The sequence below is a fragment of the Primulina eburnea genome, chromosome 11 (genome assembly GCF_022965805.1).
Source record: "Primulina eburnea isolate SZY01 chromosome 11, ASM2296580v1, whole genome shotgun sequence".
In the NCBI taxonomy this organism is placed as follows: domain Eukaryota; kingdom Viridiplantae; phylum Streptophyta; class Magnoliopsida; order Lamiales; family Gesneriaceae; genus Primulina; species Primulina eburnea.
The window spans coordinates 13,201,233-13,215,927 of record NC_133111.1 but is presented as its reverse complement, the minus strand read 5'-3'; the positions used below and the strand labels follow the sequence as shown (position 1 = coordinate 13,215,927).

General features: G+C 35.2%; 1 protein-coding gene and 1 long non-coding RNA gene across 2 annotated transcripts; one reads left to right on the top strand and one right to left on the bottom strand.

The window, feature by feature from the left end:
- The first annotated feature begins 265 nt into the window (after window positions 1-265).
- LOC140804393 (protein FMP32, mitochondrial-like) lies at window positions 266-9,842 on the top strand. The gene is made up of 7 exons (XM_073160394.1): window positions 266-684; window positions 806-937; window positions 1,024-1,083; window positions 9,056-9,132; window positions 9,202-9,258; window positions 9,381-9,447; window positions 9,553-9,842. The coding sequence occupies exons 1-7, from the start codon at window positions 532-534 to the stop codon at window positions 9,670-9,672; spliced, it is 666 nt and encodes a 221-aa protein (XP_073016495.1). The 5' UTR covers window positions 266-531; the 3' UTR covers window positions 9,673-9,842.
- On the bottom strand, window positions 6,477-8,644 carry LOC140804394 (uncharacterized). Its single transcript, XR_012112171.1, has 2 exons — window positions 7,553-8,644; window positions 6,477-7,397 (listed from the first exon to the last, which is right to left on the bottom strand). It is a non-coding gene; the product is annotated as an uncharacterized lncRNA (long non-coding RNA).
- Window positions 9,843-14,695: the final 4,853 nt, after the last annotated feature.

Here is a 14,695-nt window from a genome sequence, read left to right as displayed (position 1 = left end):
ACTTTTATTTTCAACATTCAAATATTACGACTCATATTTTTCAACACAATATTATATATTAAATGAGAAACCAATTGTGGACCAAGCCCGTCTAGCTCAGTTGCTTAACCTCGTGATCGTGGGTTCGAGCCCCACGGTGGGCGCATTTAATGAATTTAATAATTCTTATTTTCGATAACTAATTTTGAATCAAAAGCGCTAGTGTACATTCAAACGCGCTTTAGTTTAATTTAATTATCGGAAAGCATAAATAAATTGGCCTCCAATATGCAGCAATGGAACCAAAGCTTGAATCATCGATCGTTCTCCTAGGAATCAGCAACTCCTCCATTTCTCCCTTACTTCCTTCCCCCTTCACGTTTTTCTCTTCCCTTCTCCCTAGCTTGCTTAGCTTCTGCAGACTATTTTAGCTGTAATTAACTCTTTGCTGGAATTCATCGCTGTTTCAGCTTGATTTTTCGGCTTCATTGCGCGGGTCCATTTGGGAAATAAGTTCGCTTTTGCTTCAGATTTCTCCTGTTTTGTTGTTTGATGGCGGCGGCTTGTAGGCGTGCCGTGCAGTTTGGGGTCGGTCCCAGCAGAATTCAGTTGTTCTTCCCGAGCCGCCGGTTTGAATCTAGGCAGATGACCGAGCTTCTTAAATCCAATGGGAAACGTCTTTTCCTCGTCGATACTTTGGCTCTTGTAATTTGCGTACTTTTTTTTTTTTTTTTACATTTTCCTGTATGCTTGTCATGAGGTGTGAAGTTTCTCATTTTGGATGTATTTGACTTAATTAATTGATTGGTTGGTTGATTTTGGTCAGGTGAGGAGATTGGAGGCACAAGGCTTGCCTTCCAAGCAAGCTGAGGCTATAACCGCTGCTATGACCGAAGTCCTGAATGACAGTTTGGAGAATGTTTCTCATTCCTTTGTCTCTAAAGGTCAAATGCAGCAAGTGAGCGCCTCCTCCGTTATTTTGGTGTTCGTATTACCTGCGTTTGTGTTTGTAAAGGAACATATTAATTTTTTTTTTTTTTGCAGAATGAGATGGCACAGGAATCCAATTTGTCCAAATTCAAGACTGAAGTTAAAAGTTCTCAGGTGTGGCTCGTATTACTCGTTTTTTTTTTCTTTTTCACTTCTTTTGATTGAAATTCTCATTAGTTTGTGTAATTTAGTTTCTATTCTCTTAGTTGCAAGATATACAGTGTTAAGTTGGTAAATTCATTTTACTCAAAATATATTTGCAGTTTGGCGGATAAGTAGCAACTTTGTAATAAGTGTCGTGAAGGTCCGAAGATCCTGATAGAATCGATTGGGACACAAATATTGAACTACAATAATTTGTTCTTGAAATGTTCAAAAATGAACCGGGTATCGAGATATTGTATTGAGTTCGGTTCAAAACCGAGCAGAAGCAACTCAAAATAATTGGGCACAAATATTGAACTATAATAATTTGTTCTTGAAATGTTCAAAAATGAACCGGGTATCGAGATATTGTATTGAGTTCGGTGCAAAACCAAGCAGAAGCAACTCAAAATAATCAATTTTGAAAAACATCTAAAAGATATACAAGTTGAAATAATAAAAACGGTTTATTCGAATCACTTTATCAAACATTTTTTATGCAATATTTTGGTATTTCAAAGATTCATAAGTGTTTCACCCGTGCATGTAAAACAGTAGCAATACTAAATAAACATGATAAATAAATATGGATGAATTTGTTCAAAAATTTTCGGAGATTAACAACTTCTACGTCACACCTTCTTCAATCTAGGAAGTTATTACTAGAAAACTTTGATTTACACAACTCTTTGTACAAACTCATTTCGATTTAGAACTTATCCATTGTTTAATCGAAACTCTTAGCACATTTTCGATTGTATGCCGCAACCTCCCAGTCCGCATAATGTTTAACGTCTTTTATGTCAAGACTACAAACACAATCTTTAATTTTTTTGTACGAAGAAGAGGATTTAATACTTTACAAGTGTATATATCTCTCATATGTATCCTCAAACTTGGACTTGTTCTCATTCTAGTTAATTTTCTTCACATAGGATGCCCATGCTTTGAATCTTCTTCAACAGCTTGAATTTGATATTCAAGATGATGCATTTATGGCCTCCAAGATATGAACGTTTGAAATAAGAATATGACCGTTTGGAAAAGTATTTTCGGTTTTTGATATTGAAACAATCATATTAGACTTTCTGGCTACCTTTTGACATTGAGCCATTTTTACCGTTATTGAGCATTCCAGGTCTAGTCGGACCAAGGCTAGCCACTCTCTTCTCCTGATTATAATTCTTGAATTGTCGATTTCTAGGCAAAATGATGAACATGAAAGTTATAGCACTCTCTTAGCTTTCCATAAAATCAGGAATCACTCAATTTTAAGTTTTATGAGAGAAATATAATCAAAATACTAGAACTGCTCATGTCTAGTCAACAGCTGTATCCGTGTTGCAGAACCATTAACTTCATCGAGATTTATCAGTTTCTTAAGCTCCGATTCAGACTTCAACTTTGGAAGATTGTTTGTAAATCATTGTCTTAGCTTTGTAACACATGCTGAATTGTTCCATTACGATAATCGAACTAAGAGATATGGCTAAAATACAAGAACTTCTCAAGTCTAGCTGTTTGCTGTTTTCGTGTCCTTTAGCTCAATCTTGTAGCATCCGGTTAGCATTGATAACGTTCGAACTAACATAACTGGCCTAAATATGACTTGTAGAGAATTGAGTTGGCTTTCCAACCGTTTTTCACTTTTTCCCGATTGTCATTTGGTTCACTAGTTTGTGAGATATGAACAAAATACCAGAACTGGTCAAGTCTAGCCGTTTGATGTATCTGTGATTTCTAGCTGGACATTTGATAACGTTCGGGCTAACCTGATCAGCCTGAAATATGATTTGTAGAGAATTGAGTTGGCTTTCCAACCATTTTGATCACTGGTAATTTAGATTACAGGTTTGTGAGATATTATCGAAACAATGCAGCTCGCCTGAGTCTAACTGTGTGCTAAATTGGTGTTCCAACTTCCAATTTGAGGTAGCAACTTCACACTTAAGTAAATATATTAAAAACACAACAAAAGGTTTTGTTATCAATCAAAATTGCTAGTGTTTTTAAACCCAACAATCTCCCTTATTTTATGATCACAAAGCTTGGATAAAAAATGATTTTATCGAACATATTTATCCCTTTTTAAAATTAGATTTGGATGATCCAGTTATTGAGACTATCGAGACAATTAAAATGGGTTTACTTGTTCTTGGATCTTTTAATCTTTATTTTAAATAATTGGGTTTAGACATTCCTTCGTGCTTCTTAATACTTTCAAAATGACAGCAACATACCTTTTCATTTGAATTGAAAATATTTGAAATTTGATTTCTTTCTTTGTGAGAAAAAGATGTTGATTTTAAAACAAATTAACACAAAGTTTTTGTCCCACTCAAGATTTAAATTTAATCTCGACCAAATTATAACTATCACCCTATGTTTTTGAAAGTTTAAAATTGATAAAAGTAGAGGGATAGACTAACCAATGAACATATTTTAAAAAGATGGTACTTTCAAAATATGTAATGCGCAAATAATAGAACAAAATATCTAATCTCAGCTCACATTGAAATATATTTGACACATAGATATATCAAGTTGAGTAAACAAACTTCACCACAAAGTGAAAATATTAACTCAAAATTTCAAGCAACCTAAAATAAAGATATATTTGCCTTATTATTTATTAGACATTTAAGAGAATCCCTTATTAAAAACTAAGCACAATCATAAATGTAAGGGAATTGCTAACCATGCTAAAACACAAAGAAATGCTAACACAAGGTAGAATATTATGTCGGCAACAAACTAAAGTACTTATTGCTAATTAGTATGAAAATTTTAGAACGAGTGTAATGACTTTTTTTCATGATGTATGATTCAAATTTGAATGTAATTGCCTCTTCAATGGATGAATGCAACATCTTTGAGCTTCTTGACAAAAACTCCAACTTTGTTCATACCCTGTTTTCTGCCGCAACATACATAGTTTGACTTCAACAAATAAATTGTTTTTCCTCGAGCATAACCAGGCTGCAAATTTTATACTGCGGCGATCCTCTACAAGTCTAGTTTGCAACGCAAAAAACAGTTCATCAATTGAGCTATCGAGCCAAGAGTTGCATCATTTTCCCCAGTATTGTTGCAAGCTGCTCGAAAATTCAATTATGCATATATTAGGAAATTCATAAAATACTAAATTTTAAGATAAAATAAGTTTCAAATGCTCTTTTCAAAAACTTATACCACTTGATATGATCGATTGATGGATAAATATTGAGCTAACAATAGTTCACTCTTGAAATTTTCAAAAATGAACTAGGCATCATTGTTTTGAGGTCGGTTCAAAACCGAGCGGAAAAAGTTCAAAATAATCTCTCAAAAAAACTTATTAGACATTTTGAAAAACATTTAAAAGATATACAAGTTGAAATAATAAAAACGGTTTAGTCGAATCATTTTATCAAACACTTTTTATGCAATATTTTTTATTTGAAGACACATAAAATGCTTCAATAATGCATAAGTCGCAATAGTAAATAAACGCGATAAATAAATATGCACAAATTTGTTTATGGATGTTCGGAGATTAACAACTCCTACGTTACTTTTTCTTTCATCTAGGAAAGTATCACTAGAAAACTTTGATTTATGCAACTCTTCGTACAAATCCATTTCGACTTAAGACTTGTCCATTGTCTAATGAAAAGTCATAACATACTCTCGATTGTAGGCCACAACCTCAAAATCCGCATCATGTTTAACGTTTATTATGTCAAGACTACAAACACAATCTTTATGTCTTTGTGTGAACACTATCACTCAATTATTTATTGAAGTTGAATTCTCTTTTGGGGGAGTGATTTGTGTGTGAGGATTTAACCATTTACAGTGTATATGTCTCTCATTTATATCCTCACACTTGGCTTGCTCTCGTTCTAGCTAATTGTCTTTATATAGGCTGCCTATGCTTTGCATCTTTTTTAAAAGCTTGTGTTTGATCTTCAAGATTTGGTATTTATGGCCTCCGAGAATGATATAAACATTTGAAACAAGAATATGACCGTTTGGAAATGTATTGTACTGTTTCTGACATTAAAACAATCATATTTAACTTTCTAGCCACTTTTTGATATTGAGCCGTTTTTTTATCATTGAGCCGTTCCAAGTCTAGTCAGACCAAGTCTAGCCGCTCTTTCATCTTGAATATAACTCTTGATTCGTCGATTTTTTGGCAAAAGTGAGGCATATGAAAGTTGTAGATCTTTCATTTAGTGACTCAATTTTGAGATTCTAAGAGAGAGATATACTCGAAATGTCAAAACTGCTTCTAGTCAACAACTATATCCGTGTTGCAGAACCGGCAACTTAATCAAGATTTATTAGCTTCTTAAGCTCTGACCATTCTTTGACTTTGGAAGATGGTTTGTAGATCAATTTCTCAACTTTGTAATGCATGCTGAATTGTTCCATTATGATAATCGAGCTATAAGATATGACCTAAATACTAGAACTTTTCAAATCTAGCCGTTTGCTGTATCCGTTTCCTCCAGCTCGATCTTCGAGCATTCTTTTAGCATAGATAACTTCCGAACTAACCAAACTGGCCTAAAACATGACTTGTAGAGAATTGAGTTTGACTTTCCAACCATTTTGCCCAATTGTCATTTGGATAATGGGTTTGCGAGATATGAACAAAATATCAGAACTTGTCAAGTCTAGTCATTTGCTGTATCTGTGACTTTCGGCTGGACATTGTGGGGGTACGGTTATCGTAGATAACATCCGAACTAATTTGACCGGCATGAAATATGTCTTATAGATAATTGAGTTGGCTTTCCAATAGTTTTGCTCTCTAGTCATTTGGATTAGTTCGCTAGAGTCTAGCAATTTGCTAAATTCGAGTTCGAGCTTCCAACATGAGTTTGCAACTTCACACTTTAAGAAAATACTAAATATGTTAGAAACACACTTACATGTTTTCTTATTAGCAAAATCAAGATTGTTAGTGTTTCTAAACTCAACGGATCCAATTCTTCCTTTCTTTTCTCGATGTGTGGGAAAGCTAATCAAAACTTCTTCACTGATTGGGATGTTTATTATCCTTTCTGGAAATACTGTAAATGCTGACTGACTTGTTTTGGTCTTAGACTTTTAGTTACATTAATCAACCTTTCACGTTCTAGTTATTTGCTATTCATGTCTTCTAGCATAATGTTTGGGAGTGAAGTTTCAGTTGTTTTGTGAAGAATATGAGCTATGGAAAGAACTTCGTTGCATTTCAGGTCTAATCTTAGAACTTGTTTTGCTTTGTACGTCTTTTTAACGTGGGCTTAAAAGTCCCCAAGGATGAAAGGTCCACCAAGGCATTGAGGGCTTCGAAGATGATACTTCTCAAGAGCACCATTTTTATATAGAACAGTTATGAATCATATTTAAACACAGTGCATTAACAATAAGATCAGCAATAAACTAATATTTAGTTATAAACAAGGAGTTGTGAACCTCGAATGAAGAACGAAGCTACCAAATTAAGATTATTAGCGATAAATGTATATCCCAAAATCATAATTCAAGTTAGTTAAACATAAATTATTTGCTAAAAAGTGTGGTAAAATAATAAATGAATAAATTTTAATCAACAAAATTGTTAGAAATTCACCCATAAGTATGAAATAAATGAAAAATGAGCTAAAAATAATTCTTAAAAGCCTAAAACTTGCTGGCAGCCATCGCCATCGCCATCGCCAAAGTTTCAAGACTGTGGGTATTGGTAGGAGGGTAGCGGTCGAGGGTGGGATGCTATGGGAAATAGTTTACTATTCAAATCCTGAACATTGAAGAAGGAAAAATTGGAATAGGACAGATAAGCAGCTCCTCATGCCTGACCTGAGCGGCACCTCTCTTTAACATAAGTGAGCCTGGGGTGTCTCTAGGCCAGGATGAGCCTCACGCCTGAGGGGCATATTTCACAGCATCGTGCGTGCTTCACTGAAAATGATGCGCTTATTTGAAAAAGGAAAATGTAATATTGTTTATAAAGAAATTTTCTTTTGCAAGGAATCAAGTGAGCCCTATATTATTGAACCAAAGAACACAACTTACAAGCACACACAAAAATATTAAAGTGATTAATAAATAAATAAATAAATTAAAACAATTGAAGTGTTTCATATTTATTTGAAATATTGCCCAAAAGCCACTGAAAATTGTAGCTACATGATGCCTCAGTACTCGTGAAACAAAGTATTAATGCTAACTTATGTTGCATAGATACAAGTACGGATATCGTATTGAAAACGATACGGTGAATTTTGAAACTATAAAATACGACACGGCTAGAATAAGTTAATCATTAAAATATATATAAATATTATATAAATATATATATATAAATTTTTTATTGAAAATTCCAAAGCCTTTGAGTTTTAATAGGTGTGCTTTCACCCTCAAGTACGATTCCTTGCACACTTTAGTATGTATGTTACACGACCAAGGAACATTTCCTCATCCAGCTCCCTTTTCAATCTTGGTTACAAATTTCCACAAAGGAGAATAATCATCTACATCATCATGTAAGCTCTCTTTTTGAAATTTTCCATAGCAAAATAGGGCGGCTTATATGCAGCGAGCATTTCAGAGAAGTGGAACAGAAAGTCAGAAACAATAATTTAGGGCTTACATGCGGTGAACGGCGGCATCAGCGATGGCAAAAGGGAGGCGGGCGTCAGACTTAAGAGGAGTGAATAGACGATGAGAGCCAAGCAGAGAACTGAGCAGAATATTAGAGACATAAAGATCGATTAGAAATTTAGGGTTTAAAATCCTAGAGGCCAATTCTTTTTTATTAATGATCTCTCTCTCAATAGTCATCAGAAAATTCAACTTTTTTAGATTAACCCTTAAAATTTTTAAATATTTGTAATTTTGCCCAACATATCGGAAAAAGCGTATCTATGCCATACCCATGATGTGTCCTCGTCGTATTCAAAGCATATGCGACTGGTCAGACTTCTAAAAGTCAACGACATGGCTTTTGCCGTATCCTGTATGCATATTTGCATGTCATATCCGTATCCGATATTGCAAAAAAATATTTTTGGGTGTCCATGCTACATAAATGCTAACATTTTAGAGTTACAAGCCCGAGTTTTAAAGGATACACTCGTGTCATAGGAATTGAGTGAATTTGGTTGGCTATAGCCCTTGATGTTGAATGTTGTTTTTTTGGGTTTATCTTGATTAATAACAGAAAGCGTATGAAGTTTGACTTTGATATTCACTAAGTAATTTTTTTAGATGACTGACTAGTTTTTGAATGTTTGTGTTAGATGAAGATGTTCCAAATTTGTGAGACAAAGTGTCTACAGAAAATTAGCTGACATTGAATTAGGCTCTGCTGATTTACCCTAATTCTTACACTTGGTGCAAGTAAAACAACAGACAGTGATGTTATGTTATTTTTTTCATTTTCCTTTTTTAATTCTTACACTTGGTGCAAGTAAAACAACAGACAGTGATGTTATGTTATTTTTTTCTTTTTCCTTTATTTGTTCAGAACAATGGGTATATAATTCTCTTTATTGTGCAGGAATTTTGCTTGTGCTTGTACCACAAAGAGTAAATGATCGCGTGTGTTAATTCAATTATTCCGTGAGTTTTTATTGTCAAACATTTTCCAAGAATATACTCCTTGTTTTCTTGCTTTTCACTAGCAAAATATGTTGCTGTTCGTCTTTAGTTGAAGGAAGAACTTTAACGCGATAAATCCCTCTAGTGCAAAAATCTTGAGTGAAAACGTTGTGTAATCTGAAAACTATTTGGAAAATTGCGAAGGATGGTGTTTCTTTCTTCGTCTGCCATAATTGTTCTAATCGATTAATGATGTTAAACAACCAGCATTTGCTTTTTAGTGTATGTTTTGTTTGTCTAGTTGGGCGCCCTTCCTTGTAAAGAAGTGTGGATTTAAACTTCGTTCATCTGACACCAAATGCAGGACCACCATTTTTCTCTATTGCAACACGAGACGGAAAAACTAAAGAGTGATATAGAGAAGATGCGTAGTGAGCTAAGGTTTGTTGGAAAAATGTCTGTCGCCTAGCTTATATTTCTGATTGTCTCTGAGAATGACCTTTTTTTCAGGTATGAAGTCGACAAAGTCACTGCTGGGCAGCGTTTGGATCTTAATCTAGAGAGGGGGTGAGTTAGCCTAATCGCTATTCACGAATTAGTTACAAGCAAATGATGAAGAAATATTCCACCTACATATAAGTGTATTTTACCATTTGTTTGTGCTTTATTCAAATTTTGGTGTTATGCAGGAGAATTCGGGATGAGCTAAACAATCAAAATCAAGAAACGACTAACCTCACTAACAAACTTGATCGAGTAAGTAAATACAACTGGTGAAGCAGTATAAGCAGTTAAACTAGTCGTATTTTTAACCTCAAGAGTCTCCATTTGATCAAAATCTGTAATATTATATGATCTCAGGAAATTCATGCATTGCGGGCTCAATTGGAAGCAGCAAAATACGATGTGATTAAGTACTGCATAGGTACGCTTGCCTCCGTATCTGCTGTTGGCCTAGCTGTGCTCCGCATTCTGATGTAAGCTTGTAGTGCGACTTGGTTCAACTTTTCAAGAAGAAAGGATTTTATTCTGATTTTATTTTACATAAAATCCTTGACTATACCCTGCTTAAAAGGTTGAAAGACAGACTGACATTGTTTCCCCTATTGAACAACAATGTAATTCATGTTTCAATGATCCAAGATTTCAATCAATATAGACTATCTAATAATTTGTGTTCTGTACTAAGACTGGTATGTACGACGTAATGCATATCAGCAGGTTTGTTTAGTGCAAATAATGGGATAATTCCACTTCTTTTTTGTACCAGTTTTAAGTTTCATTCTGACATGGCTCGTTTCCAAATATTGGATTCAAGTCGCCTCACTTTTCAAATATATCAATCAATAAAGGGTTTATGCATCTATCTCTGTCTGTTTTCTTCCCCTTTTCCGAGCAAAAATTGCCTTATTGACCTGGCAGTGTTAGAACATACGTGAGGAAAACTAGTCTGGCTCTATGTAGTTGTCATGATAGTAACGGTTAGTTCGATGCTGGCTAATGGGTACTACCCTAAACCATTCATATTGCGACACGTGCGTTTTGCCAGCCACGCTGCTCACGGTCACCCTTACGAGAGATATATGATATATTTTCTTGTTGATTTCTTAAAATATGACTACTTAAATAATTATCTTTTTTTTTTTCGAAATTTGAATTGAGTAAGTTAGTACATGCCATGCTTACTGCGTTTCATAAGCTACAAAACTTAGTATTTTAAGATTTTAATAAAATGAATAATGGTTTAATTGTTTAATATACTTAAAGATTTATATTTGACTACTTTTATGTACCAAAAAATATAAAACTCGTAACTTCACTTTTATTTATGTTAGTTCATATTTGTTTCTGATAATTTTTTACATGATAATTCATTAGTTCATATATAATTTATTTAATTTATATGTATAAATAAACTATTGATTGCTTAAAGGCATACCGTTGAATTATCAATTCATTTTATGAAAAAGTTGAATCTTAATTTATTGTTCAATGAATCTCTCCCATATGTACAAAGGTTATTCCTTAATCATATGTAAAATCCAATTTTATCCCTGTTTCAAAAAATATGTTCAATGAAGATAGGACGGGGCGGAGGACGGGTTTGTCATCCCTATCCGCGTCTTTGAATTTCATCTCCACCTCATCCATGTTTCAAAAATATTAATGGGGTAAGACGATGACGGATTTGGGGATTCTCCGAACCAAAACTTATTTATTATTATTATTATTAGTGATAATATCAATCTTAATATTAATATTATTTTCGGGGTATGTTTGTGGATGAGGATAATATCATCATACCCGTCCCGAAGGATTTAAAAAAATTCCCGAACAAAACCTGTAACGTCCCAAAAATTTGAATGTCCACGTGAACCACATGCATGCAAGTTATCAAATTTCTTAAGTATTTTAATTAATCATTTTTGAAGCATTTAAAACTGGATTGTGTCATGAATCAAAAGAAAAAAGGGCTCGTTTGGAAGAAAGATGGAGTGCGGCCTGTAGAGCACATGTAAGGCACAGTCGGGTTGCTCACGCTCTGCATGGCGCTTTCGGACTAATAGGTTTCATGTTATTTTTTTAATATGTGTTTTATTGCATGATTAATTAAAGTTTTTTTTGCATAAGGGCTTTTAGTTGCATTTCGTATTCGAACGAAGAACGGAGATCGGATATAATTAAGGATTTTTTTATTAAATAATTTTTTCAATTATTTAATTTAATATATGGTGTAAATAAGGGATGATTTTCAAAAATGGGCTTTGGTTGAGTATTTTTACTCGTCGGGTTATATTTTTAACCGGTACGCAAAATTTTGCGAGTCGAAGGACTTTTTGAGGGTTCAGGACAATATTTCAAAAACATACCTAAACGAAATATTTTTCAGGAGTATTATTAGGCTTGGCAGAATTGTTTTATTGCTTAATAGGCCTAAAACTCTTTTAACTCCTTTAATTATTATTAGTGGCCCATTAGTATACAATTATATAAACCTAAACACTCTATTATCTAACCCTAAAACTAATCACTCTCTCATGGTCGCCCCCTCCATTTCCACCAGCAGCATCTCGTGCCTTCAGCAGCTATTTTATTTGGTTTTCTCAATAAATCTCATAAGAACTCTTCCCCGTCCCTCCGGTGTCCGTTTACGCGATTGTATCAAGTTTTCTATCGTAATATATGCAAAGACACGCCCTATACTTCGTTTTTCTCATCATTCACATCAATATATGTTGGTTTGTATGTTTTTGCATGAGGAACCATCAATCTATCAAGTGGTGTTGATTTTATATAATTCTTGCACAAAAATATGCATAGGTTTGCATGTAACTCACGTTCCCATGGTGCTTGTGAAAGGGGCTGCTAGGGCTAGGTTTTAAGGGCTGTACAAGTCGAGGGTTAAGGCGTCAAGGCGCTGGAGTCACGAGCTTGTCGAGTCTTGGTGAGGGCCAATCGAACCTAGGGTATTTATGTGATGTATGGGACTAGTTCGGGCTTTGGGAGGACGACCTGCTTTTGGGTAGTTGAACCAAGACACGGTGCAGATCCTAAGGGGTCTGAGACGTGGTCCTAGATGGCTCAACTGCGGGTGGTTACAACCTAGGAGTCGGTCGAGGCGTATGAGTTGAGAAGGGTCAGGTTTTGGCTTGTTTTCGGGTAACCCATGCACGACCAAGTGTATGGAGCTGTAGGCATGGCTAGGGTTGGTCTAGTAGGGCGTCCTCAGTCTGATCTTGGTCCTAGGTAGCAATGGTTCAAGGCTGGTTCGGGTTGGTTAGGCCTAGGATTGATAATTCGAAGGTTTAGCGCACTAGGGTTTTCAGTGCTTACGCGCTGAAATAATTCTAGCAGCTGTTCGATTTTTTCCGAGGGTCCTAGGTGGTCTAAAATAATTGGTTTAAGGGCTGGTGATGTAGGTTCAAGTCATGGTTTAAGTTGGGAAAAGTTTGGTTGAGCTTCGGGTTGAAACCAAGGCCCCAGTTCAACTTTAAAAACGAATCGTATAAGTTATGAAACGGACTCGAGATTACGTCTATGAAACGATTATAATTTTTTTTGATGTGTTTTAAGATGTTTGGTTGGCTTTGGGTCGAAATTTTGAGGTCCATGGATAAAACGATCAATTAGGGTTTCCAGGGGCAAAATGGTCATTTTGCACCTTGGTCAAGTTAGCAGTCCTGACAGCGCCCTGTGCACAAATTGACATGTTTTAAATGTATACATTATCACGAACATGACTTTTTATGTAAATATGAAAAATACTTTGCATGCTTGATTTTAAAGAAATTTACGTATATGCATGATTTTTATAAGTTATGAATATGATTACATGTTTTGAAGGATGAGAGTTGGTTGTGAATAATCCGAATATGTATACGATGACATGTACGGCCAAGGCTCAGTGGATGGGTGATACAATTGCTGATGTCCCCGTCGCCGGATATCCCAGTTATGCGCAGATGGATCCATCGAATATAGCTGATACGAAAGTCACAACTATTGATCTGAATTAAATTAAAGAATAAGAATAAGTATATGATGATATGTTGAGACATGTTATTACGATACATTTAAGTTCACGATTTTAAGATCATGAAATGTATGTTGATTACAATACTTTTCACTGATACATGATATGTATATGTACTTGTTATAACGTTTATGGTGTGTTGAGTCTTTAAACTTACTGATAAGTGCATTTTATGCACTTAAATTATCTTTATAATTCATACAGATTGTTAGTCTTTTTGGGCAGAATTATGCGTTCCGTGTTGTTTTTGGTGTGAGTGCAGGAACTTAGGTACGACTACGACGTGGGCATGAAAATGCATTAAAATGGTGCTTATGAGAAGAAGGGTGAGAAAAACAGGAGCCGAGGGCAAGGCAACCGCGCACATGCGCGATGTATTCCCGCGCACATGCGCGCAACTGGCAGAAAGATTGGCGCATATGCGCCCCCAAAGCCGCGCACATGCGCGGCCCATACAGTGAGACTCGCGCATAAGATCGCACATATGCGCGAGAAATGCCCCAAGAAGAGAAATACCGAGAGCAGCGCGCATATGCGCTGCTCATGGCGCGCATATGCGCGCGACGCGAGTTCCAGATTTAAATAGGTTTTGGCGTTGAATTTGAGGGGGATTCCGAATATTTAGAAGCAGCCGCCATCAGAGAGTGCGAAGGAAACACGAGAGCCAACGACGGAACGCGAAGAACGGAGACTGGAGACGCGAAGAACGGACATGGGGACGCACTTTTATCTCCCTTCAACACGTTTCTAATTCGGTTCTTTGTTTTTACGTTTTAATGATCATAAACAGGTTTCATTGTGATCTTGATTTGAGCATGCACTAATTTTATTTTCTAGAGATTGATGTAGTCGTGGTTGAACCTATGTGAATGACGATTTGAATCTTCATTGAATTATTTCATCGTGTTTATTTGTGATTTCTTGTTTTTAATGCTTTTGAATTACTGGCCATAATTCGATTGATTACATAATTGAAATCTCACACTCGACAGAGGGGATTGAAAATTAGGACAGAAGAAATCACATCGTTAGATATTTATAACGTGCAAAAGACGCAAAAGACGTATAACTCTGACGAATCCATAAAAGAACTTTGTTTACATTTATTACGTGTTACGTGATTTCGAATAGACATATTAAAATTAGTAATAGGTAGTACATTTCTATTTAACACTCGACAGAGGGAATAGAAAATATTGTGAGTTCTGGGTTAATAAACATAGTGCAATTAAATTAAATGTTAGTCAATGTTAATTTAGCATAGGGGAGACTCGACGAAATCATATCTCTAGATTTATTTCCTCAGTGAATTTTCTGCTGCGTACTAGAATTACAGGAATTGTTATTTTATTCGAATTGATTTTAAACCAACTATTTGATTTGTTTAAATAAAGTTGAGCTATGTCAATTGTGGTAATTAATATACAGTTTTAAATATTTACTCTTCGGGGGATCGATATCTGTTCTCTA

Coding starts and splice junctions, on each gene's coding strand:
- LOC140804393 (XM_073160394.1), top strand. CDS start 532: ATGGCGGCGGCTTGTAGGCGTGCCGTGCAGTTTGGGGTCGGTCCCAGC. Junction 685..805: donor TCGTCGATACTTTGGCTCTT/GTAATTTGCGTA, acceptor GATTTTGGTCAG/GTGAGGAGATTGGAGGCACA. Junction 1,084..9,055: donor CTGAAGTTAAAAGTTCTCAG/GTGTGGCTCGTA, acceptor CACCAAATGCAG/GACCACCATTTTTCTCTATT.